Genomic DNA, 25,362 nt, shown 5'->3' with positions numbered 1-25,362 from the left:
GCAGTTAATCAGTATGGGCATGTATGGAACTGCGCACATTACACCGATTCGATTTGGCCCAATTGTTCATACAATTTAAAATCGGGCACAACTATTGGCCAACTAAAAATCGGTGGTCTGCGCCTAGTCTTAACATTATAACAATGTTTGGGGCTATTAAAAATTCTAATAGGTATTTTACCTAGAAGTACTAACGCAATCCACTATTGTAAAGTGTATTGTAACACTAATTTTATTAGAATACATTCGGCTTACGCAAGGTATGCAAATATTAAACATTAAAACATAATATTAGCTCATTCGTCTCTGAGTGACGAATAAATTACCCTTTTATAATTCGAGTACAAAAGTTCGGGCAATAGGAGGTGAAGGAACGTCATAATGTGCTCTTAACCCACTTACTCCTACCAGGCGTTATAACACCGCTAAAAAGTAGTTCAGAATATCCTCAGATAAATTATAAAAATTTCGAGAATTTGTTTACTGTCCCTTGTATTTTCTCTTCATTACGAATCAAACTGTAATTGAGTATGTTCGATATCGCATATTTGCTTTATTTTGTTAGTTTTTTACTATTTTGAATTCTGTTATTTAGTTTTGTGCAAAAACGTCTTATAAAAGCTAAGATATTTCATAAACTTGCTAGTAATATCTCAGATTATACTAGTTATTATTTTATGTACTACTGTTAGCTACAAAACTATAAACTTATGTTTTTGAAAAGCTTTACATTTTTGAGACTTTTGATGACAAAATTACGATCGGTGTTTTAACACCTGGTCGCATAATCAACGTCTAACTTGTATATTAATTAAAAGTTTAGGCCACGATATAAAAGACCGCTGAGACTTCACGAAATAGTGGACGTATTAGAAAACATTGACGACGATGCCCAGATACCGAATCACATAGCAATTTTACCACCAGAAAATGCTAATGCAGAAGCAACAGATGAAGATTCTGGTGAAGAAGACCACGTTACCTTACAAAATCTACCAGGTTAGCCTGCTTCCGTTTATCTAACTATAGTTACTTATAGCGTGTAAGTTTTCTATTGCTATTTTTCGTGAACTTCCAGGTTCTCAACTTAGAGCCGAGGCAGAAGTACAGTACGACCTTGGACGAATCAACCACAGTACGACAAGTCTTCTTCTGACAAAGAGGATAACATCCCGCTCTCTGATTTTTTTAAAGTAAGACGAAATGAATCTAAAGATGCCTCCAATGCAGTTAGTTCTTCTGCCATGAAAGTACCTACAGCAATCACAATTATTAAAACAATGCAATATAGTGCAAGTACCTTCTGTGAAAGTTTGTGCCAAAATGCCTAAAATATACATGGCAAAGCAGTTATATTCCGAAACAATATTTATGAAGAATGGCGCGACAACCAGGGTCTACGGAGCTTACATCCCTATGTACTACTGTACTTACGAGTAGGTACTACACGCAACTGACATGTAAAATTTGCAAGAAAAAATCAATTCGGTGTAAAAATGCGCCACGTACTAAAGTATCCTAGGTTATGATTTATGTCTCTACCATCCTCCTACCTCCTCTGAATAAGATTTTGTTTTTTTTTTAATAAATGAGTATAACTTACAACTCGTTTTTAACTCTTGAACCTAACAAAATCAAAGTAAATTTTTTCTCGTAGTAGTAGTCCATTCTCCGACCAGGTGTTAAAACACCACCCATTTTCCGGCTTTTCCAGTTGACCAAGATTTTTTCTAATATTTTTCTGTGGATACTTGACCTCTATTTAGAAACATACTAAAAAATCATATAAATTGACAAGGATAAAAAGTTTCAGGAGTATCTGGGTTAATATCGTTAAACACTCGGTCTTGGATGAAAGTCGGTGAGAACTTAGTATAGTAGGGGAGACCGAGGTGAGTTGTAACAGAGGAGAGTTGTGACGTTGTCGACTTTTTTGAACTTATTAACTGTTAGCGAGCTCGTAAAAGTGCGCGTATTTTAGTTCAAATTTCGAGCTCTGTTGCGAGCTCGCTGATAGTTAATAGGTTTCCAAAAATCGGCAACAATAAAAATAAATAACTAAGAAATTCTTATCTTCTAATTTAACGACTACTGCCTTACATTCTATTTCGCCTGACTGAGGTCCGCGTAATAGGTTAACTACCCAGACATTTATTTATAAAAGAATGGAGGAAAAAAAGACTAGAAAAATAATAATAATAAAATATTATTTCAGAAATTTCTTTCCAGTGGGTTAGTAGTTACAGAAGTACTTATAAGCTATGTCACTCACTCACACAACTCTCCTCTGTTACATCTCTCCTCGGTCTCCCCTACAACTCACCTCGGCTTCTAACGTAATTTCACTGTCGATTAAGTAGACATGACTCGGAAAGATCGTGATGCTCGTGACTTGCATCGTCCTTGAGCGGACCGGTTGCCAGTTCATCCGATCTGTACAGTGCTTTGCTCTATGTTGTAGCTCTGTCTGTGTGCTAGTTATAATAGCTTCAAGAATAACTTTTAATGAATCTTGATTTAATTTAATTATAAGCTAATATTTTTACGTTTAGTAGCTTCTTTTTACATGACATTCTTAAGAGAATGTATGCTTACAGAAAACCAGTTTCAAAGATATAATTTACCGTCTTAAGTCAATGACATGCACCAAGACTTAAACGATATTTCGATATCGTTGCAAGACATAAGTAATGGATCACATACAAGGTTATCATCAAATAAAAGGTCTTGCTTATCTTAACTTGTGCATGTGCAGATGCAGACAAGATTTTATACTAAAAATAGATGTTTGATACGTATAGTTGAACGTTAACTACTGTAATATTTAAATAAACGACGCTCAACGCTTTCTAAAATCAAGCATTGCTCGATCCAAAGTTCCGAACTTGTGATTGGAAGATATTAAATATTTAGATCAATCAGAGGCTTCTACCTATACTTGAATATGAATGGAGTTAAAAGCGTCGGTTCAGAATATTAACTTAAATGTTTTTCTGATATTTAGTTTTGTTTAGCAAATTGATAAAATATTTTCGTTCAAAAAATTATATCTGATTAAAAACCAAGTGCACTGTCCATAAAAGTCACATAATATTTTCGTGCGCATTTTCCACTTTTTCAAAAAGAGCTTGTAATGGAGTGTAAAAGCCAAAGCTTTTAGCGCTACGTAAGTAAAGCTTTGACGCAAAAGTACGAAAAGTGTAATATATTTCACAACGGAGATGGCAAGAAAAGCCACAAAAAAATTACAGCTTTCACGACACTGATACCATTAATAAAATCATTACAAAAAATGTATGTAGAAAGTGAAATTTCAACTCTGAAAAATCTGTTATTCGATGGAATATTTCAGAGCTCTTTTTTACACTATATTTTTGTGGTCTATGTTTGCTTTCACCTCTTGTCTCATCAAAACACTCAACCTTTATTCCACTCCATCCATAAATGTCTTTCTAAGCCGTCGAAACTGTAAAGACATTAACTTTCCTTACTAGCCTGACCAGGAACATAAAAACCCTCGCCATGTTGCGGAAAACTAATGGTACTAATTTCTTTTAATGGCAACAGTAACTGAAAACTTCATTGACATGTCACCTTGCATGTCAGTCTATTGCTGTCAAAGTGTAAACAAACTTTATTTTAAATGTGCGCAATTGGTTTTATGAATTAAATTGCTAAAATATTTTTATAGTCGTGAAAGAAAAGTGGTTCACAATGTGTTAAAGTATTTGTCGAAGAGAAATACTAAGGGTTCGGACAATATTTTCATTGAATAATGTTTCCGACAAAGGTTGTCAAATTGACTGACATGTTTATCGTATAGTACAGTCCACTATGAAAATTAGCTGTGGTTTGTTTCAACTACCTATTTTAAAAATTTTGTCACTTTCTAAGTGTTGAATTTTATGGGATTGGGAAAGAAGTACCGAGTTTGAAGCCTTCATGAGCAGACATTGCAGTTGAATATTCAAGTTCTGAATTTGATTATTGATGAATAATAAAATAAATCTACTAGCTCGATTGATGGTTTCATTTAATTTATTTAAAATTTATGAAAATATCAAATTAGCCCGTAATCCTGAATCCTGATACATAAAGTTAGCCTATTAATTTAACACAGGTACGACTGTACTCAGTGTTGCACTATCAAATGCAATTGACGCGCCTCTATGCCAGGGTTTTTATGTTCCTGGTCAGGCTATACTTACTTTTTGTTACTGTGTCAACATTGGACACGTGTTCTGAGCTACGAGTAACTGAACGCAATTCAGCAATCATACCGTTAATTTGTATACCTTTGTCTCTTGATTTATCTTCAGAGCATAGCAAACATTGACATAACCTCAGAACACATTGCCTTGTTGTTTATTCCTTGCGCATAATGTATAAAAAATATTTTCAGAGTGTTTTCAGTGAAATGTAAATAAATGGTAAAAAGCTTCCCGCGGGCGTAAAGGGCTTCCGCGCCGCTTGCAAGAACTCGTACAAGTGATTTCATTACCTGTATATTGTTCCAATGTTCGATTTCACATTCCTTTACGTCGGTGTCGTTATAAGGTTTTCATGACTTTATTTTACTACTATCCGGAGCAATAATCTAGTGTAGTATGTATTAAATTATGTATTCTAAAGATTACAATAAAAATCATTATACACTCGGCATCAAATAAATCGCACCTCCCGCGACAAGCACTTATCAAACGTATGCATCCCCACTTCCCACCAACGTTGGTACCATTTGAAAGCCTAGTTCTAAACTTCATTTCATTAAAGGAAATTTTTTTACCCCAAAAATGTGTCTTTACAAGGATCCAGAGTCACTTCTTCAAAAACTAGGTAGTTACGCTATAGCCATTTTTTATGACTATAAAACTGTTAAGTTGGGATTAATCGCTATCCATCTGTTAAAGAGGACACGTGAGATCTTTATTTGGTTTTATAACCATAAAAATTGGTCTAATTGATCCCAGAGGTGAGCCCAAAGTGAGGTCTATTTTCAAGTCACATTTATGGTATATGTTAATCATTTATTTAGAAATGAAATGTATTTTTCTTTAAGGATATTTACTGGGCTTTCAAATCACACCAATATTGTTGGGGTACCATAATTGTGCCAGAAGAAAATCTTTAAAGTTCGCGTCGCGGAAGGTGTGGTTTATTTGATGTTGAGTGTATTTATTCATAAAGCTCGATTTTTCAGGAGCCTACGTCTCGAGAAACACAGTGTATGTACTTGTTATAACACCCAACTTCACGATGACTAAGAAGATCTGGCTGAATGAAAATTAGATTAAAAAGAATGATTGCGCTATGTAGAGTTACTTATTGGCTTAACTTGCTTTTAGCTATTCGCTGGGTGCGAAGTACTAGGTGGGGGTAACATAATCTATCGCAGCGCTCATGGTGGTCAAAAGTAGAAATAATGTAAGCTCTGTCATCAGATGTATCTGTCAATGGCAAAGCGATTCTACATTAATACATTTTAATATCATTAAATAATCGCATGAAAAGGGTCCTACTGGGAACTTAAATAAAAGAGTGGACTGTATTTCGATAGGGCTGGTTTAATAGCCGTTTACAATTTGGAAATAACTAGACTATACAACGTGGTAGTACAAAAATGAGTCACAGTAGTTGTTGTGCACAGATGTTTGCCTTATGATGAGAGCGTGAATTATTGAACTCTGCCCTTGTTTTGTTCTTAATTCTTCTACATCTCGGACTTGTCCAGCCAATACCAACAACTTTCCTTTAAATACGGTTTGTGGTTGGAATTTGATATTATAACACTCACAAACCCGGTCTTCAAAACAATACTCATTTCGATCTGAAAACGATATTTAATTTATTACTAGCGATACAGGAACATTTAAATAATATTTACTGTTATATAATGAAACCGTTAAAGTAGCTTTTTCTTTTTGTTTTACTGTAAAACTACAACTATAAATGAAGTAAACAAACCCTGATACAATCAAAATTAAACACACTTTTTGGACTTACCTCATTTGATTTGAATGACCAAAATGATTTCAAAACCTTTTTTCCACCCAAATTGTGGTATCACAACAATTTATTAGTTGAAAATATTTGTTAATTTTTTATTTCGATATTTTTTCACAAATATACGACCTAAATGTCAATGTGACAGAGCCCACAAAGTTGTGGACGCTAGTTGGCGCTGTAATCGTGCACAGAGCCAATAGACTGCCGGTGCACGGTGGATCGAGCCCATACAAGGTGTTGGACATGGTGCTTTAAATGCAACTACTTAAAACAAGATTGATTTGCATATAAATTGAAAGATGAGACTTCATTCTATCAAATATCACTAATATCAAGTCATGATCTACTATCATAGTTATGTGGTGCGACCGTAAAGTGAACAAAGTCAAAATCATGGATTTTCTGACTTCTGTTTGTATTGTCAATTTATCCAATTTCGTTCACTGGTTTTATGTTATTACTTATTAATGTATTAGCTTATACCTTTATCTTAATCTGTGTGTTAAAATGAGTGCCTAAAAAACTTCTAGCTTGGCTATTTTGACGTATTTTTAAAAGGTATTTTTTTAAATGAAAACTGCGTGTTTTAGTTGACATCTTGGGCGATCTTTAACAAACCATGAATGAGAGATGATAGATGACAACGTGGGCGATATTATTACTCAGTTTTTAGACCCTTATTCATCCCTATTTTCGAGAAAATCACAAAAAACTAAATAAAAGCGCCTCATTTTTCCGCATAGCAAAATTAACTTAGGTAAAATTCGTTACACTAAAATAATGTCAGGTAAACCAAAGATGTTTATTTTGGTTTATGAGTTGTTTATCATGTGCAATTCAGTAAAAATACTCATTAAAATGAAAAACCTCAAGTCAAATAGAGATTTGTATGCATTATTAAAAACCACGATGAAAGATCGCGCTAGTTCTTTAGCTAGGATACTAGAGCTGTTTTCGCATACACTCTCTTCAGATAAACACAGGTAAGTACTAACGTAGTTAATAGGTACTTTATGAACATAAAGAAATACTATAAAACAGATATAGTAAAAAAATCATATTGTCATCATCTCAAAAGATTGTCGTTGAATTTAGTACATACCATACATACATTTTGTATGTATTTTTTTCTTAATTTATGATTGTGTTAGGTAGGTATTGAGTTACACATTTTATTTATCAGATAACTATAAAAAAAAAACAATAATTTCATTGACACTGTTTGTCGCAAGAAGAAGTAGTGTCATTATAATGAGAACCAGTTTTTAGCTACAAACGTAGATTGGCTTAGGCAATCTGTTGATTGGAGTCAGTTTTGTAGTCCGCTAAGTCCCTATAAAATTGCATTAGTATGTATCTAACAGCTAACAGAATATAAAATCAAGCTCGACAAAATCGAACAAAGTGATTGTGTGCAATGAAAAATCAGGCGTTTGCAAAAACATTTCTTTCATAATTTTAACACTTAATGAGAATAAATTTAGAGTATTGTTAGATTATGTATCTAACAGTTAACAGAATATGAAATCAAGCTCGACAAAATCGAACAAAGTGATTGTGTGCAATGAAAAATCAGGCGTTTACAAAAATATTTCTTTAATAATTTTAACACTTAATGAGAATAAATTTAGAGTATTGTTAGACTATGTTACTCTTTAAATATGGAAACAGACCAAAATGAGTGAGTATTTGCTTTTAATTGAACAATAAATACAAGATTTTCATCACTATATTTTAAGAATTTTTTTCACTTATATTAATTGCCATCTAATAAGTAAAATCTATCACATTAGAAAGATAAACTTGTCAACCTTACACTGTAAAAATTTGAAGTTACTACGTTGACGCAATCTCATTTTATTTTAAAAACACTGAGTAAGGAAGCGATGTCCAACGCTTTGTATGGGCTCGATCCAGTGTGCGGTGGCCTAAAATAAGGATGATAGTGATGAGTTTACATGTACAATACAAACGTCTTTCTGCCTATATTTCAGAATTTGCAACGATTTATCGCTTTTTTTGACAATTTCTAAAACTACAATAAAATTTCATGGTCTCTATGTGAACTTACGACAAATTTTATTTAAGTAATGCTCGCATAGTGAATCGTTAATCAAGTCTAGTCATTGTTTTATTGCGATTGACAAATAAAATTACATCAAACAAATAAAATGAACCTTTATAGACTTAATATATGAAAATATGAGCGTTTTTATTATCCTTACGTGACATGCGTTTCACTTACTCTTTCATTTATTGTGCTCGTAGCTTTTACGTTTTACACATTCTTGGATTTTTGTGGAGATCTCCCGAGTTCTTTTTGCCTAAAACTTCGTTAAATGTTTGTACTCTACTTACCTTGCAATATTATTACTATAATCAAGTATGACATTTTATGGAGCTACATAACAAAAAAAAACTTAAGTGAAAAACTAACAAGAAACAATAATTTTCTTAGTTGGTATTCAGAATAGTATTCTATTTTCGATTTTGCGATCTCTATAAAATAAATGGACCAGAAGGGATGAAGCCTAGTTGGCATAGTATTTAACATCCAGTTCGTGCTTAAAGCTTACACCTGAAAGAACTTGTAAAACGTCGATTTGCAAAATAAAATGACAGGAACAGCTTACCCAGGGGATAAAATATCCACAATTATTATTTTAGCCATACTAGATCATTATTTTAAGTAAATATATTTTCACAACCACATTATGAACTTTGTTTTGTGTCATGAAAAATATTTATGACGTGTGAATAGCAACACGGAAATGTGTACTTTAGTGCAAAAAACACTTTCTTTTGTTCGGTGTGGTTCATAGCGAGTACGTACCTCCAGAGTAGTCCGCGGCACCACTTTTTGCTTACTCTCCCTCTTCTAAGTGTAAATGAAGTTTCTTCCGGTAATCTGTGTGTGTAAATCCTTAGGGACCGAGCTTTTAGGACACTCATTTCACGATAGATCCCGAGGGAAGGCACGACACGCTATAAAACATTGAAGTAAAGGGAAAGGGATCATTGGATAAAAATGAGTATTGTAAAACAATTACGGGTGATTGATATATAAAAAAGTGGACGGTGCAAAGCAAAATACGTAGATATACTTAAAGATAAGATTGATTGATTTATGAAGCAGGTGGGTGCTGCATCCAATTCTGCTCTTAATTCTGCTGTATACATCTATATTTGTAATGAATTTAAAATAAATAATACCTAGTTAAGGTAGATAGCTAGTTAACCTAATGATTGAGCCCAAAAATCACGGATACCTGTAAATTTTCTTGATTCACAGTTTTACATTAATTAGATAACTTGTTTGTTACATATAGGTGCAACAAATTCTACTCTTACTAAGAATACCTACCTACTACAATCGGAAAACAAGAGGAAAATGTTTTCATTGCATAAATGTCAAAAACATCGCACAAATCCGAACATATCGTATACAGTGCCCCAAATCGATTCAGTGATTGTTTACCTGCCACGCGAGCGTTACCCTGCCTAAGCGGATCAAACCTACATCGCTCAATGGACCTGTACTTTGGCATATCTTAAAGGCTTAAGGCACGTTCACACGGCATTCGTCATTAACGATTTGTCAAAAAATCGATACGTCATTACGTGCGGAATCGTGGCTATAAGATTCGTCAAAAATCTAAATAAAAAACATTGAGGATTTGTGTTTTTAACAAACGTGGTTTTTAGAAGACGATACTCTATCCGTCATTTTTGTGTGAACACGGGCATTTAAAAAGAATTTTCGCCAATAAAAAAAAAGAATCGCGAAAAAAGTCGTGTGAACGCGCCGTTAGTGAGGCAAACGTGCAAACGCAGTCAGTTAAACTGATGAGTTTTACTGGACGTGTCCAACATTACAGTACAATGCCAGTTTTCTGGATGTAGGTATTTTAGTTCTACTGATAAATTTACCTGACTGTGAATGAACAGTTGGTTTCCGTTTTCATCAAATATCAATGAAACGATACTACTCGTATTGTAGCTAAGATGCTACCCATCGGACATATTAAACACTTTATTCATTATTTCGGTAACAATTATCTGCATGATTTTTTTTTCATGTCAATCAGATTTCTGGCACTCCAAAGTGAGATTGAATTATTTAATACACAATCATACTTTAAACCCAATTGGGAATTCTGGTATTCTGTTGCATTTTTATGGTTAAAGTACACATTTCCATACAATATTGTAATTGACTGTAAAAGGCTGGGTTGCACCATCTTATTTTAACTTTGACAAACGTCAAAAATCTGTCAAACTTCATACAAAAAGCACCGGTTATCGTTATAGTTACGGTCAAAGTTAGGTGGTGCAACTCACCCTAAGTAACCTTCAGTTAATAAATTAATGTCGGCATTTGATGTCATATGCGAATCTATCTAAGACGAACCAAGTCGATAAAATTAATGAAAGACTGAATTATCATTTACATTACAAAAACCAAACCTCAAATAACATGTTTTAATTATGAGTATAGAATTTAAATAATTCCATTTTTTATTTCAATACAAGGCACTAACTGGAAAAATTGTACTACAAGTTTGTTTTGACTGCTCCTTGGCCAATGGTTCGGTATCATATTGCATAGCGCTCAATTGGCTTCGATCGACCTATCATATTACTTTGAACTAGGCCAAAACAAATGTTCTCAGTAATCTATAGAAAACTCTTATTTAGGACGAGCAAGCAATCTTCCCAAAGTCAAATCGACATCACATTACAGGCCCGGCTTCCTCCCGCCGGAAATCGACTGGAATTGCTCACGGTAGGTATGCAATGCAATGTTGACTGTTAAATCGGAAACCTTTTCTATTTTGGGAAATTTCACTTGAAGCTCACCTACTTTATCGGTACAAATATTGGAGTTTTAGGAAATCAGTTTCAGTAAATGAAAAAAGCGTTTTCACTCTGAGGCTGGGGTGCACCATCTTACTTTGCCTTTAACTAACGTCAAAAATCTGTCAAACTCCATACAAAATACAACGGTTATCGTTAATAGTCACGGTTAAAGTTAGATGGTGCAACTTAGCCGGCTGAATCTAGAGACAAATCCGAGTTCGGGGAGATTGTAGGCGTCCTATATAAAAAAAAACCTTATAAGGGTTGATGAGGAATTTTGAATAATGAATTCATTATTCCTCTAGTTAGGGATTTGGAAATTCATATTAATGATACTTATGGAAAAAAATACGATGAAAACAACAAAAGAAAAACTAATCGAAGTAATTATTCTTTACATGCGAATAATTTACGTCCATTGATTCAAGTTAACCCAGTTCCTTACTGCACATACACGCCATTTTATTGCGATCCCTTTTCTTCATGTGTGAAGCAATAACACTGATGTCAAATTGTATTAGCCGCTATAGGCGTCTGACATGACCCGATAAGACCAACAGCTTTGCGTGAAATTTTCATTTCATAAGGAAAAACTGCTTGGATTCTGAATTCCACAAGACCGAAAATCATGTAATTTTCTCTCAGCACTTCAAGTCATTTCAAGTGATGATTAAAGGTGATTAAATAATACTCATTCCGTTTCCTAATTCGTAATTCACGCCAGCCTTTTGTCCAGCAGGGGTGCTGGACAAAAGCCTTCCTAAAGATAGATAATAATTGTTAATAATAGCGCGTCAGTAATAACAACGAGTTGTTATGAAAAACCTAAAGGTAGATGTCAATATTTATACAAAACCGTGATTATAAAACGCTATTTTTAAATCGAAAAAGCAGCGTCGATAAAAATAATTTTCTTGGCAAAAAATCACAGTTTCCCATGATTGACGTGTGAGGACGTCGGATGTATAGCGCACTAATTGATGGAAAAGTGAACATTTGGAGCGATGGGTAGCATGTCAGCTATACGTACAGAACTAAATATATTCATCTTGTACTGTGAATCTCTTTAGAAAAGAGTTATCCATATAAAAAATATTTCGCTATTTGAAATGAAGTTTTGTACTGTTTTATTTTAATAATGAATAAGAATATCGCTTAGAATATAGGTAGCTGATTTCAGTTCCCATTTTGAATTGAACATTTCTATGATTTTGTACTTAATAGCCATCAACGGGACCCGATATCCAAATAATCCAACTATATTTGCTGGTAAAGATCTATTGTATACTTGACATAAGTAAATTAAATCAATTTAAAAAACATTTGAATGGTAAAAGCAACAAACAAATCAATCATGAACTTGATAATGGGGAATGGATTGGCCCGAGGCTGGGTACATACTAAATTAATTGAAACCGACTGGTTTAGCGAGCATGCAAAAATAGCCCCGCAGATTTTTCTACATGTTTACCCTTTATAAACGTAATCTCTTGTGTCAACATATTTAATGCATTTTCAGGCCGATGGCTTACTTTTAATGAAATACAGGTAGATATTTTCATTGAGTATTCATCTATCTATCTTCTATATAAATAAAAATTAATTGCTGTTCGTTAGTCTGATTAAAACTCGAGAACGGCTAGGCCGATTGAGCTGATTTTTGTTTTAAATTGTTTGTCGTAGTCCAGGGTAGGTCTAAACGGTGAGCAAATAAGAAAAAAAAGTGCGATGGCTTATTTATTGCCTTTAAGGCGGAACAGAGTTCGCCGGGTCAGCTAGTAAAAAATATATTCAGTACCTATAGGCTTTTTAAAATAAGTACCTAAGTATGTACAAGTAAAAATACATGTCTGAATATAAGAAGTAAGAACCCGGTCACTTCAATGAATGATTTCATAATTTTTCATATTTTTTCATAACTGGAAGGGATTCCCTAGGTTGTCTGGAAGAGATCGCTTTATAGCGATAAGACCGCCTAAATTGCACTTGTCTCTTTTGTGTATTTCTTTCTTACTTGTTTGTGCGTGTGGTGTACAATAAAGTGTTTTTTAGCTTTTCGTTAAGTTTTATTACATTCAATAATCATTAGTGTGATAAGGACCTAAATTGTAGCTAATTAGCAATATATCCTTTGATCGCGTGATTGCCTCGTGTACGTTTATACAGCTTCTGTACGTGCTTAGAACATTGTGACATTTATCAATAGTACAACCACAGAACAATACTAATTGCATTGAGTGTGATTCGGAAGCAACTAATTAATTTTCACCATGCCTAAGATCCAAAGCATACGATGCGTTGCCGGTGCGATGCAGGAGCGGTGCCGCTGCGTCATCTTACATAAATACCTATATGAGAATCTGTGGCGGGCACACGACGAAATCTTTGCACTGCCGCAACGCATCGTGTGCTTTAGCTCTAACTCAGGCAGCGTTAATAACACGTCAAAGTAAATAACTGTCATAAGATATAATTAATTAGTAAAATAATTAAGATGTCTGCCCTCTGACCTTCAAGGCCTGACTTATCGTTTGTAAAGTCTTTCTCAACGATATTTCTGCAGTATCAATATCATAAAATTCCGTAGACTTTTATTTAATCAAAAAACTGTTTGTACTTTTAATAAATATGCGATTCGAAAAAAGGTGGGACCATTTTCATCGCAGTCTTATCTGCAATTTATTGACGCCGTTTTATTAGGTACCTATGTCTGCGTGAAAACATTATTACCAACATATTTTATTTAACATACTGAGAATACACGTATCAACTATGTATTATTTCTATAGAAAAACATCTCACTGATAAAAAAAACTCATACAAAATCTTACTAAACAAAAATTTTCACTTGCATAAAATGTCACAAAGAAAGTACTTTCCTACACTAATATCTTTCAATTTAAGAGATAAACAAACCAATGAGATAATTTGTATCGAGACGAATCTCGCACTGAAGTCTAGGTCATTGCGTGACCTGTAGCATTGTAAGAGTTCGAAGATTAAAGTGACCTCTAGAGTGCTCTTGAATTTGTGCAGGGAGACGCTGGATACAAGCGGCCGATTGAATACCCCGTCCAAGGTCAATGGGGTAGCCAATCTTCTGGTCTAAGAGCCCGTAAACCCAGACCTTTGTTATTTTATTAAAGCTGATACTTGTGGTTTGTCAGCGCATGCTCCCAACATAGGTAAGAACGATGGACCATCAAAAGTTTGGGTCATCGTGAAAAGTCAAAGGGCAGCTACCCTGAAACGCTTGTCTGGCAAGGGGGTTAAAATGGAGGGCGTACATAATCTAATTAGTATCTTTTATCTACCAAAATCTTATAACCCAAACTTCATGATGATCCATCGTTCTTATACCTACTCATATTATGTTAGGAGCACGCGATGACAATTTTTTTAATAACGAATAGCTGGGGTTCACCGGCTCTTGCTCTCTCCAGCAACGCGTTTAAATTAGCTGTTGATGACCCTTCTAATATTATTTAGTTATAAGTGCAGTTCAATTATTGTCTGAGGCTTGAACATCTGGCGCGAATTAGAACAACTTCTCTAACGAAAGCGTCAGGATTGTAGTGGATTTTGGCCTTGACAATGACTTTTTGGGGGCCTTGACCTTATATTGAGTAATAGTTTATTTGTTGTAACTCTGAAAAATAAAGTGCGACCCACTACAATATGATAACAGTTATGTACAGCGATATAACATAACCATACAATTAAACGTTACTTTCAAACCATTACCTAAAAACTAACAATGAGTAATTTTATTTTATTAATTTATTTATTATCTTATAAAAACATCGATTTTACTTTATACTAATCTGCTGAACTGCTGAACAGTTTGTCTCTAATTTTACTAGAGTAATAACTATATTAACTAGCGGCCGCCCGTGACTTCGTACTTATGGACCCCGTTTTATCCCCTTAGGGGTGGAGTTTCGTAAAATCCGTTCTTAGTGAGCACTTACGTTCTAAAAAGAACGCTTGAAAAATTTTAGACTCCTAGCACTTGTAGTTTCAGAGATTTTATGATGAGTGAGTCAGTCGCTTTTATAAACATTATTATATAGAACCCCCTTAATAAAAACATCATGATAAGTAAAAAGGAGTAGCATCTTTTAATCTAAGATATTCTTTACTGCACTGTGCCCTGAAAATATATAAAAAGCAACTCTCTAATACTACCCGCACGTAGGTATGCGGGTCTCCGCTACGGCATCATCATGCGGGGTCACAGCTGTGATACTGCGGACCCATTCGTAGCTAAAAAATGTGTACGAATACATGTAACATAATTATAATAAAACAAAGATAGGATAGGATAATATTTCAGAATCTTGTCACAAATTGAAAAACATTCAATGTTTTTTATGTAGAGATTTTAAAAAGTCTAGGTTGAACATGAAACAAAATTAACATCTTGTATGAAAATGTACCCTATAGGTACTCGTATAAAGGAGACATAAAATAATAATTTATGTTTAATAACACAAAAGCTCTCAAATATATTCAAAGCGTGTTATGCCCGTTTCACCATCAATCCCTAATTTTTAAGTTACCTCTATGAAAACAAAATTCCTGTTATGTGTTACCATATGGGTCACTTAAAAATTAGTTTAATGAATTAGGTACGTTTTTTTTATTAATGTCATTAGTGCATCTTGTATCTTATTTTAAGATGTTTTTAATGTTGTTTTCGGTTAATTAAGGTTATATTTTGTTGCAGTACATCGGGACAATGGACGTGCCCAGGCCGACTAGCCGCGTCGAGATCGTCGCGGCTATGCGTCGTGTTCGAGTAAGTATCCTTTATTTGATATTTTTAAATATCCTTTGTGGGTATATTATTTAAAAGGCCATTTATTATTTTCATATTAGTATGAAATGAAAATAAAATTTCAACTACAACCGAACTGTAGTACGGTAAACTGTGAATGAAATCGGATACAAAATGTTGACATAAATAAGCATTGAAAAGATTTAGTTATCATCCTCCTATTCAATTACAGACCGTATTAAATAATTATGCGAACCATAGGTATAACGAACATTTACGAACATAAAATTTACAGTACTTAATAAATAAAATCATTTCTATGCGCTTAAATAAAAGGCTGAACATTATTTCTCATTTATAAGCCGAGTTTGTCTGATGGTTAAGTTTCAAGTAACCACGACAAAATTATCATAAAAATGTGGCAATGCTTTATTAATGTAAATAAGCTATGTGGTATGTCAAATCCTTTGTTTTCATTATGTTGATTTAAAGGAAATTTTTGTTTTTTATCGTTTAAAAGTCTAACACGAACTGATGACATTTCTACCAGTAGGTAAGTATTCCTATTCTAATTGTTTCAGCGTAAACTAAGTTAGCTCTCTTGAATGAAATTAAACTGCACATTGAGTCAGTTAGAGTTAAGTGGCACATATGACCGGTACAGTCCAAGTTTGTCGATAGATTCCCGAGTACCCGAAATCTTAGTAGAAACTTTCGCAATTACACATACCAAAATGGTCTGGAACTTATTTTGGTAAACAAGGTAATGCTTTAGTATTGCTTAAAATGAGGTGTACAAAAATCGTTAACAGGCCAATTGAAATGTACGGAATTCTCATTGTTAGCGTCAACAACAGCTCCCGATTACAAAACGTTCCAATTCTTTCTGGTACCAAACACCCCTGAGGGCGAATTTAATAAGAAGGCAGATTGTTCCTCCCAATATAGGAGCTCATTTGCTTCCCTTGTCAACTTCTATACGGCTTTGCCAGTTTAGAATGTAATAACGTCCTGTAAAAATGTCCTCACATGTTGCCCCAAAACAGTGCTTGCGTCTTTTGCTTATCGTAAAAATCAAATGACAAATAACAGTAATGAGGATCTTGTTCCTTGTTCTTTTATATTTTCACGGTTATTTTACAATTTAAAATCCTTAAAACTAAATAAAATGTTTGTTTTTTTCAGCAATAACTACATTAAAGCCATAGATGTACATAATTTTGCGCTCTCCTTTGGCTTTGGTAACTGATGTTTTCCAACGTTTGTTTATTTTCAGATTTTATAAATACGGTTTTATTTGAAAACAAACATCAATCTGCAAGCAGTTATTTTTATTTATCAAAACCGAATTTTGTTTATCAAAACACAACTTGATTATCATCGTATATTCGTATAAAGGTATTACATAATAGAATTGTTTCATGTTCGCTATTATAAAAGTATGATTATAATATAGCGCCAAAGCTACCAACATCATAATTTTTAGTGGAGCAAAAAAGCAAAAATGAAACCGATAATGGACACTTAAATGAAAATAGAACAGTTATGAGCTCTCCTTGCGAGTATTTATGGAAAGTCACAGAGCGTTGTTAGTACACCGCGCCTTGACTTGCCGCTATAAATTGCACCGTCGTGGAAAAAGTCGAGTGTTGCTGCTAACAAACGACGTTGTATTGTCGAACATCAGAATTGCACCACCATCCCTACCTGACCTATTGTTATGCTTATGAAAGTGGAAATTCTAAGGCGACTTGGCAAAGGCATTTTTAACCCTACACACCGCAAAAGGTGGGGTGTTACGTTTGAAGCCTTCGGTCTGTGGCTGTACTACGTGTTGCCTTTCAAAACGAATGGAAGGATTTTTAATGCAGCTTTTTATTTATTCGAATCAGCTTTATTTAGCTTTGATTGATAGAATTTCACAAAATAAAATAATCGTCATGATACTTTAACTAGGTAGTAAGTAGATTTACCTAATATTCATACTGAAATAGACAAATGTAGAGCAGTTATTTTTTAACACGCTTTTATTAGGTCGTCGTCATGAAGCTACAGATAAAAATGGAGGGCAGAGTTTGGAACAAAACTTGAGTCAAATACCTACTTATATCTATCTCGCTCTCTGCGGCCCTACCTCTCTTTTTAGTGTGAACTGTAGTATTGCTATCTTCTGATTTAAATCTCCTTGTAAATTCTTCGAAATAGCCAATACACTAACCAAATCAGAAGTTAAACAAATAAATAATTAATATTTGAAACTAAGATTACCTAGTTAAATAAAAAATCACAAAATTGTCGGCCATTTAGGCTTAATGTGTTGGCGAATCAGGGAATTACAATCCCAATTCCTGGGTAATCGGTACCATGTGGCAACATCGGCCCAATCCGGCCCATCATGGCGGTTGTTTACTATTTTGTTTATTAAGCAGTTAATTTCGTTTGAGATTGTTTACAGGAAATAATCATTATTTTATCACAAGAATTGGTGCAAAATTTTGTAGTGCGTGGTTGCGGTAGTACGTGCTGTCCTGGAAGTGACATAAGATTCCACGCGTAAGTGTTTATTTCGTGATTTCCGACATTGGATCATTGTAAACATTTTTCACATTTTTTACAGTAATTTCTTCCTAAAACGTTTTACCAGTAACTACACTTATCATTTTTAATGATACCTATGTCAAGAAATAAAGATTTTACATTGGTTTCATTGAATTTGAGCAATTTTATATTTTTTGTTTATTTAGAAAGAGCAAGTCTGCCCACAGAGAGCGAGATACTGATACTTAGTTTGTGCTTCAAGTAGGTATTGGGAGTCTGGCCTCCATTTTTATCTGTAGCTTCATGGTCGTCGTGTAACTATTTAATGGAATCTTAGAATTTGTATTACATGCACTTCTAATTTTTGTATCCACATGAAACTTGGCAATTATTTATGTAGATTAGATGACAATACAATAATATGGTACCATCGAGCTGGTCTGATGAGGGGACTGGGAGGTGGCCATAGGAACTCCTAAACAAAACGGCGGAATCGCATCGAGTTTAGGTTCATTTGATTTGTCTTTTGAGCACTTTAAGTACTAGATGATGTCGAGGGACCTGATGATGGAGTTGGGAGGTGTCCATAGGAACTCCTAAAGGAAACGGCGGAATCTCATCGAGTTTGGGTTTGGTTGATTTGCCTTTTCAAACACCTTGATGCTAGATAGACATCATCTAAGCTAACTCCTAAACGAAATATTGTCCTTTTAGTGCAGTAATTAATTTTAGTTTTTTAACTATTAATTTTTAGTCCATAGTGCAATAATTAGTACTAAGATTCGCACTAAACCCTTCATGCTGGTGTTAGCAGTGGGTTAACTCAATACCCTTGGATTTTGGTTTCAAACACAGGAATCATATACGACAAAAATAAATGTAGGTCATTCCATTTAAATCTCAATTATCTATCGTCATAAATATCCAAAAAAATTACTTTGCTAACGAGCTTTCAGCTCAGATGTTGGTTAAAAAAGTAATATATCACCCAATTCTGGTCATCCCCATTGTAAAAGATCAAATCGCGATATGTCGTGGGGGCGCATTTATTATCGGTTAAGCGAAGCGCGCGCCCGCACCGCGCTGAGCGATCGCGTTACATTGAAATATGAATATGACACGCGTCCTGACACCGCTTCCTCCTGAATATAAATGAATCACCCATCTATGCCGCTATGGAAAAATCGTGCAAGTTTTTTTATTATTTATAGAGGATACGAAAGATATTTTGGGCCCTAACACTATTAATGGCAAAGGTAATGTTGGACCTTTATGAAATGTCTTGGTTTTTTGCCTTGCCCTTTGGAATACTGACCCCTAGATACAATGTTGCCTACTCAAAAACAGATGGCTAGAACAACTTAACAAATGTTACTTAAGTCCCAAATTTACAAGTCTATTTGCATTTAATAAGACCAGATTGCGCATACCATTAAGTCATCTCGTAAAATATTCACTGAAATACTTAAAAGAGACCAAATTTTGTGACATAATTTGATTATTCAACGTGATTAACTATTAGGAAGGCGAATGTTGTCTGAATTGATATGGAAATAATTCGTTTAGTTAACACCAGACGCTGCTAAGAAACGGGCTAAGCTCCTGAATTTGTCACTGTCACAGACCATAACGTAAAGATAAACATGATAAATAGCTTTAGGTATTTGTTGCGGAAACCCTTTTTAGGGTGAAGGTAAAATTAAATGATCAAAATGCTAATATTATGTAGCTATGAATATATTATTTACTTTCTTCTCGTCTACATTTTTAATAGAATGGTGATAATATTTGGTGGTAATCGATTATTAAATTAATATGAATCTTGTTGTGTCTTCAAATTTTACTTAAATATATTATTATTATAATAGTTTATAATAGGTACTTCTGATTAAATTTTTAACTATTTATCAATCACTGCTGTTCCTGGCAAAATTTCCCACACAAACTTGCTGGATTTAATGTAAGTTCCATTTTATCTCCACATCAAAGTTCATTAAGCTTTCAGTAACTTGAACAAAATGGCAAAACGGACAAAGTTACTTTCGCGTTTATAATATCATTATTACCTGAAATATTTCAGCCTAGAATATGCACCATTATACTGGCGCCATTATAATAAGTAGGTATCACATTCAAAGTAACTACAGCCATCCCATTCTTAAGTGATAATAAAAATCCTCTTAGCTTATTATTACTTTCTCTTTGGCTAATTGTTCGTTAACTTCCGCTTTTATGAAATTATTCCGCCTTTACGTAATGATGAACGTACTTGTTTGCTTCGTAATGATTCTGAAAATGAAGCTTTACTTGAAAAGACATCTTAATTTATGTACTTAGATGAATTAATGATAATAAACTTTAGTTTTTGTGATTTCTGATTAATAACATGTTCTAACATAATATATTGATTTATACAGAATTATAATGAATGAAGTCATTCTTAATTGTTTACTGAAAAATTTAAAATCATGTAGTAAATTCCTATCTGAGCTTTATTATGACGTACGAGCAATAATTCAGATGAAATTCAATCATATAAATGACATTTCATTGTTAATATACTTTTATCTGTCTATGCACTAACATATCATATTATTACAAACGAAAATGCGATACTAGGTATGTTCCTTAATTGCAGCTATAAATCGAGATTTTGTCGGTTAAATCTTTCTTAAAAATTAAACTAGAAGTATGTAATTAGGATAATAGTATGAAAAAGACCTTACCCTACCAACAATGCCTACCATTTATAGGCTTATAGCCTTAGCCTACAGAAGGTATCCAAAGAGGCTATGGCCGGCGCCCTAATGAAAACAGGTTTTCAAGCGGAAAACTCGCACTGAGAAGCGCACCGTGAAACGACCTAGTAGCGCTTGCCCGGTGAACGGACGACCTGATAATGGTCGGGTGCAAGTCGCTATGAATATAGTAAATAGATAGATATCAACATGGAGTGCTTTGGTTTAGTTATACTGATATTACATACATACATATATCACAATAAGTAACATGTTATTATTGTTCCTAATTAACTTACAAATCAAGTCAATAACGGATCTTAAATCAACGGGACTTAAATCAACTGTAAATTAATTACTTATAATAGAAATAAGTCCAAACACATTTCAAAAGATTGATAAACATATTTTTAATTTGTTTTTATCCCCACATCTCATCCACGTGCAGATTTTTTCGCTTTTCACAAAAACAGATCTCTTTTTTTCTTAATCATATCCAAAATTCGTTAGATTATCCCTTAAAAACAAACTCAAACCTTTCATCTCTATTCACCGCGCTAAAAATAAACAAATAAAATAAAATTTGTATTTATTGGAAACAAGAAAATTAGCAATTTTATATAAGAAATCGAGCTTTATATATTTGTAGATTGAAAATCGAAACAACGATTGAAATGTTTCAGTCACTGATCACAATACTGATCGCGTCATGTGTGGTCTCTCAACGGACGCTATGGCAGAAACTTAGATGCAACTCAAAAAGTAACTAGAAGTTGCAGTTCCGTTGCAGTTGCGTTTCACCGTCTGTTCTGGGCCTTACAGTGGCCTCAAAACGACATCTTTTAAAAACAAAATCAATGTCAATTAGCTTAAATTATTTACAAAACTGCAAATATCTTAGAGCAATCTGATATAATATCATTAATTCATTATACAACAAAGTGAAAGTTTTCGTTTCAAAATACTTAACGAGCGTAGAGACGACTTTTCACGAATTGTACGAAACATTTGAGTGTTTAATGTGAGAAAACGTGTTACCTACTTCCATGATAATGCTAGCAAATTAAAAGAAATATCGCTGCAGCTCACCAGCTTTGAGACGCCAGGGAATATTTCCTCTTCGCGCGTCTGTAATATTGTACTTAGTCCACATATCATAATAATCATCTCTTTTCATTGCGACTTGAAGTTGGTTTTCGCAAATACCTATCTGTATTTTTAAGCTTTATTACACCCCTAAATTCCCAGCTTAGCTTACATAGTTATTTCTCTTACAAGTGTAATCCTAAAGAGTTTATCGAGTGGAAAAGAACTTATTAGGTCGGAGGTTTGAGTCCGAACGAGCTGTTTCTCTTTTTCTTAAACAAATAAATCTCATGTGCCAACTAATTTGGCGTTTAATTTTGTAATGCATGGGCATTATTATTTCAAAATAAGTTATTTTTCGATCCTGGATGAAATATAAGAAACTAGATGCCGCCCGCGAATTCGTACGCGTGGAACCCGTTTTACCCCCTTAGGGGTTGATTTTTGCAAAATACCGTTTTAGTGTGCACCTACGTTCTAAAATTCTCAAATGGGGGTTCCATTTGAGACTCCTAGCACTTGTAGTTTCTCAGATTTCGTGATGAGTGAATCAGTGATTTTTCGCTTTTATAGAAAATATGTGAAATGAAGTAGCAACGTGTGTCAAATAATATGTGCAGTCAATTTATTTGAAATATCAAGGCCAAATCAAATTAATTCATTGTTGTATTTCAGACCGATATGTCATTTCAGTATTGATGGATTGCAGTGACCTATTAGTTTGTACAGATTGATGGCATTAATTACTAATTAAAACATTAAATACCTAAATTGTTTAAATCGTTTTGAATTCAGTTTTCATCTTCTTATAAAGACGTTTTACATGAATTTTCTTAAGCAAGGCCTACCTACCGCATAAAACAATAAAGGTACTCGGTTTTAAACCATCACCTCAGCTTAGGAACTCTTACTTAGGTAGGTACTAGCCATAGAGCCAGTACTGTCCTTGATCACTAAACAAATAGCTAATCTCGGCCACTGATTATAAAGCGCAAACTTGCTCGCAGCAGCACTGAAATTACAACCCCTGCAATAAAGCTCGTATAGTTGCGATATATGATTGAAAACATACCCGACACGCATGAAAGAGACTGTGATTGTTTTTTGATCGCAGCTCTCTACCTCTAATTCGTTATCGTTTCTATAGGCCAGTAGAATTAAACACAAAAATTGATTAAATCGGAAATAATTCCTACAAAAGATTTTTTTGCTTTAATGGCTTCATTGGTTGCCCATTAAGACTCTCTTAAGTTTTCGACTTCGACGGAGTTGTGCTTAAGTGGTGGGGGCCCCCGAAAGGGGCGTTTTTTCGGATTTCCGGTTATACCGCGTAAAGGACTTACCCTATCGAAAAGTGGTCTTCATGACGGTTGAAGGGCACTTAATCCTGCATTGAATAAGACCAAATTCATATGTTTTGGACAAACCGTTCTCGCGCTAAAGTTCGGCAAAGTAGAAAATATACGTATAATTAATGACCCTCTCCACGTCCAATGGCATGTTACCCACATGCTTCCAAGCCTTGTAAAGGGTCGCCTTAACCAGTGTAACCCTAACAAGGCTCACGAGTTTGATTCGCTTATCCTTGTTCGTCCCAGCCGTTCCTAACTGCGGTTGCTGCACCTCTTCCTGGCACTCTCCTGAACGACTCTGTGTTACCTAATGTGGCTGCCCCTCTTCCTTGTACCCTCCTGTACGATTTCATTGCTTAGCCATATGCCTGGTCCAAGGTTCGACGCCACAAAATCAACTTCGTACGAGTGAAAATAGGTTAAATACTATTTCCCGTGCTTGCAACATTTTTCTTTACTGCTTCGCCTCTATTAGTCGTAGAGTGATTGTATATATCCTATAGCCTTCCTCAATGTATGAGCTATTCAACACAAAAATAATGATTTCAATCAAACTAGTAATTCTTAAGATTAGCGCGTTCAAACAAACAAACAAAAAACTCTTCAGCGTTTTAATATGAACTTGTTGTTGTTGATTTTTAGCGTCGAACCTTAGACCAGGCATACGGCTAGGCAACGTAGTCATGCAGGAGGATACAAGGAAGAGGGGCAGCCACAGTAGGTAACACAGAGTCGTTCAGGTGAGTGCCAGGAAGAGGTGCAGCAACCGCAGTTAAGGAACGGCTGGGACGAACAAGGATAAGCGAATCAAACTCGTGAGCCTTGTTAGGGTTACACTGGTTAAGGCGACCCTTTACAAGGCTTGGAAGCATGTGGGTAACAAGCCATTGGACGTGGAGAGGGTCATTAATTATACGTATATTTTCTACTTTGCCGAACTTTAGCGCGAGAACGGTTTGTCCAAAACATATGAATTTGGTCTTATTCAATGCAGGATTAAGTGCCCTTCAACCGTCATGAAGACCACTTTTTTATAGTGTAAGTCCTTTACGCGGTATAACCGGAAAACCGAAAAAATGCCCCTTTCGGGGGCCCCCACCACTTAAGCACAACTCCGTCGAAGTCGAAAACTTAAGAGAGTCTTAATGGGCAACCAATGAAGCCATTAAAACAATAAAATCTTTTGTAGGAATTATTTCCGATTTAAAAGCTAATTCTACTGGACTACTACTCTGTAATCGTTTCGCTAGATTCAAAAAGCAACCGAGTTCGAATACGAAAGTAACATTGTCTACAGGCATTGATATTGTCACAGATTCAATTACGCTAAAAACACAGAGCGAAGCGTCATCGAAATTAGGTGTCATCACGAATGTCACTTTGTCTAAAGGGACAGTACCCCGAATAAATATTGTTCTTGTATGAAAACTAGAAAAGTGCCGCTACTGTCGTTAATAACGATTACCAGAGTTATTCGTGCTCAAAACTGGTTTTGGTACCGTTTACGATACGTCGCAAACAAGTCTCCCGCAACAATGAGCGTGTAATTGAGACCTGACATTCCTTTATCCGTATTTGATGTTTAATGAAAATTTTGTTTTCAGTACGAGTTCAAGGCGAAGGGGGTTAAAAAGCGGAAGGTGACTGTTGACGTCTCGACTGACGGAGTTCGCGTTACAACTCGCAAGAAGAAAGCTAAAGTCAAGGTACGTTATATCGTTATGTATCTAGTAATACTACTATACTACAGCTGGGTTGCACTATGTTATTTTAACTTTAACAAACGTCAAAAGTCTGTCAAACTCCATACAAAAAGCAGCGGTTATTGTTATAGTTACAGTTAAAGTAGGATGGTGCAACTCAGCCTAATATTATAAAGTTTCTTTGTTTCTTTGCTTAAACGCGCTAATCTCAGGAACTTACTGGTCCGAATTGAACAATTATTTTTGTGTTAGTTAGCCCATTTTTAATTAACAGGTTAAGTTACAGAAGCTACCATAAA

The 25,362-nt window shown here is 34.6% G+C and overlaps 1 protein-coding gene across 1 annotated transcript in view; it reads left to right on the top strand.

The window, feature by feature from the left end:
• Positions 1-25,362, top strand: part of LOC135086501 (capon-like protein) — a 184,062-nt gene that overhangs the window by 83,802 nt on the left and 74,898 nt on the right. The window contains exons 3-4 of the mRNA XM_063981223.1: positions 15,596-15,667; positions 24,965-25,066. Coding sequence (XP_063837293.1) covers positions 15,596-15,667; positions 24,965-25,066 — 174 coding nt within the window. The remainder of the gene's footprint in view (positions 1-15,595; positions 15,668-24,964; positions 25,067-25,362) is intronic.

Source organism: Ostrinia nubilalis, chromosome Z, assembly GCF_963855985.1.
Source record: "Ostrinia nubilalis chromosome Z, ilOstNubi1.1, whole genome shotgun sequence".
Taxonomy (NCBI): Eukaryota; Metazoa; Arthropoda; class Insecta; order Lepidoptera; family Crambidae; genus Ostrinia; species Ostrinia nubilalis.
The sequence above is the reverse complement of the archived record's forward strand: the minus strand, read 5'-3'. Positions and strand labels throughout refer to the sequence as shown.